General features: G+C 41.6%; 1 protein-coding gene across 1 annotated transcript; it reads left to right on the forward strand.

The window, feature by feature from the left end:
• Positions 1–620: 620 nt before the first annotated feature.
• Positions 621–1,550, forward strand: LOC123830976 (olfactory receptor 2A2-like). The gene has a single exon (XM_045857597.1). The coding sequence runs from the start codon at positions 621–623 to the stop codon at positions 1,548–1,550; it is 930 nt and encodes a 309-aa protein (XP_045713553.1).
• The last annotated feature ends 628 nt before the right edge of the window (positions 1,551–2,178 follow it).

The raw sequence follows: 2,178 nt of genomic DNA on the forward strand, positions 1-2,178 counted from the left end.
AGAACTTCTCTATAATCTTCCAAAGTTCAGTGCTTATCATGGCAAAGGCAGACAGGGTAGCTATTTCAGATGAAAGGAGACTAAAGATGAATGACATTAAAGATCACATGTCATTTTGGATTGGGTCCCAGGTGAGGGGAGTAGAGAGAGAATGTTACAGATCAAAGAACCCTGTCAATATTAAGGTGCCTGATTCTGATAATTGTGGTTAGATTACTGAATATGTTTGTCTTTGGTGGAAAAAAAAGAGGAATTTAGGGGTAAATTGGTATCATGTTTATTTATAATTTAATCTCAAATGTTTCAGAAAAAGTAATACTCACATATAATAATATAGAGAAAAAGAATTATAAGGCAAATATGAAATAAATACTCAAAACTTTGTTAAATCTGGGCATATGGTTATATTGGAGTTCTTGGTATAATTCTTGACTGTTTTCTATAAGTTTACATTTATTTCATAGTAAAGTTAAAAACAGGTAACCAGTTTGGGGGAGTAGGGGAAGCTTTCAAACAGTGACAAGGATGCAACCATTCTCTGAGCTCATGTTGAGATTAACTCCATCTTTTGCTGAGTATCCAGCCCTGACCTTCAGTTCTTGACCAGCTCTCTTTAGGGAATGGGGGGAAACCGGTCATGGGTCACAGAGTTCGTGCTGCTGGGATTCCAGCTCAGCGCAGAGACGGAACTGCTCCTCTCCTGGGTCTTCTCCCTGCTCTACACCTGCAGTCTGCTGGCAAACGGCATGATCTTTGCGCTCATCTGTCTGGACCAGAGATTACACACCCCCATGTACTTCTTCCTCTCCCACCTGGCCATCATTGACATATCCTATGCTTCCAACAATGTCCCCAAGATGCTGGCAAACTTAGTGACCCAGAATAGAGCCATCTCCTTTGTCCCATGCATCATGCAGACATTTTTGTATTTGGGTCTTGGTGATACAGAGTGCCTGATTTTGGTGGCGATGTCCTATGATCGGTATGTGGCCATCTGCCACCCCCTCCATTACAAGGTCATCATGAGCTGGAGTGTGTGCACGGTCCTGGCTGCCACTTCCTGGTCATTTGGGTTTGTCCTGGCTCTGCTACATGCGGTTCTCCTTGTAAGGCTCCCATTCTGCGGGCCTCGGGAAGTCAACCACTTCTTCTGTGAGATCCTGTCTGTCCTCAAGCTGGCCTGTGCTGACACCTGGCTCAACAAAGTGGTCATCTTCGCTGCTGCTGTCTTGCTCTTAGTCGGGCCCCTGTGCTTGGTGCTGGTCTCCTACATCCACATCCTCTGGGCCATCCTGAGGATCCAGTCTGGGGAGGGCCGCAGGAAGGCCTTCTCCACCTGCTCCTCCCACCTCTGTGTGGTTGGGCTCTTCTTTGGCATAGCCATGGTGGTTTATATGGTCCCTGACTCCAGTCAAGGAGAGGAGAAGGAGAAAATACTGTCCTTGTTTTACAATCTCTTTAACCCAATGCTGAATCCCCTCATCTACAGCCTGAGGAATGCCCAGGTGAAGGATGCTTTGTGTAGGATGTTGCAAGTGAGGTCCAGGTGAAGGGAAAACTCAGAAAGTTTCATATACAAATAGTAATTGTTCAATAGTAATAGAAGTTCCATATACAAATAGTAATTGTTCAAATTCTAGCTCTGAAAATAAGGTAAGCTTCCCTGGAAGAGCATAGCTTTTAAAGTTATAATGGGACAACTAAATTATTAAAATTATTAGTTTTTCTTTTAAAAAATATAGTTAATTCTCATTTTCTCAAGCCAGGAATATTATACGGAGAAGAAATTAAATGCAGAAAATTATATCAACACACTTCTCTGGCTAAGATATTTGACTTCTTATCAGTTTGTGGTAGCTGGAATCAGCACAGTAAAAGTAATGCCCTATGAGAGAACCTCCAAAGTGGACTGAAATTTTACTACAGAATTTACTGCAGAGTTGTATGAATGTGCCTCACCAGTTGTATGGTGAATGCAATGAAAGTTTAAAGAAACTCTAAATTCCTTAGTGAAATAATTTAGTAGCCAAGGGGAAAAGTTAGGGAACTGTGTAGTGCAATAAGAAAGTATGTAAAAACTCCTAAAATGTCTTAAAGGTCAAATGAAGGAAATGTATTAGTAAATGTTTAAATGGTTCCAGAGGTAAATGTTTGAGCACTACTCAAACTTTACATTTA

Source organism: Phyllostomus hastatus, unplaced genomic scaffold (genome assembly GCF_019186645.2).
Source record: "Phyllostomus hastatus isolate PE091 unplaced genomic scaffold, TTU_PhHast_1.1 phas_scaffold_142, whole genome shotgun sequence".
In the NCBI taxonomy this organism is placed as follows: Eukaryota; Metazoa; Chordata; class Mammalia; order Chiroptera; family Phyllostomidae; genus Phyllostomus; species Phyllostomus hastatus.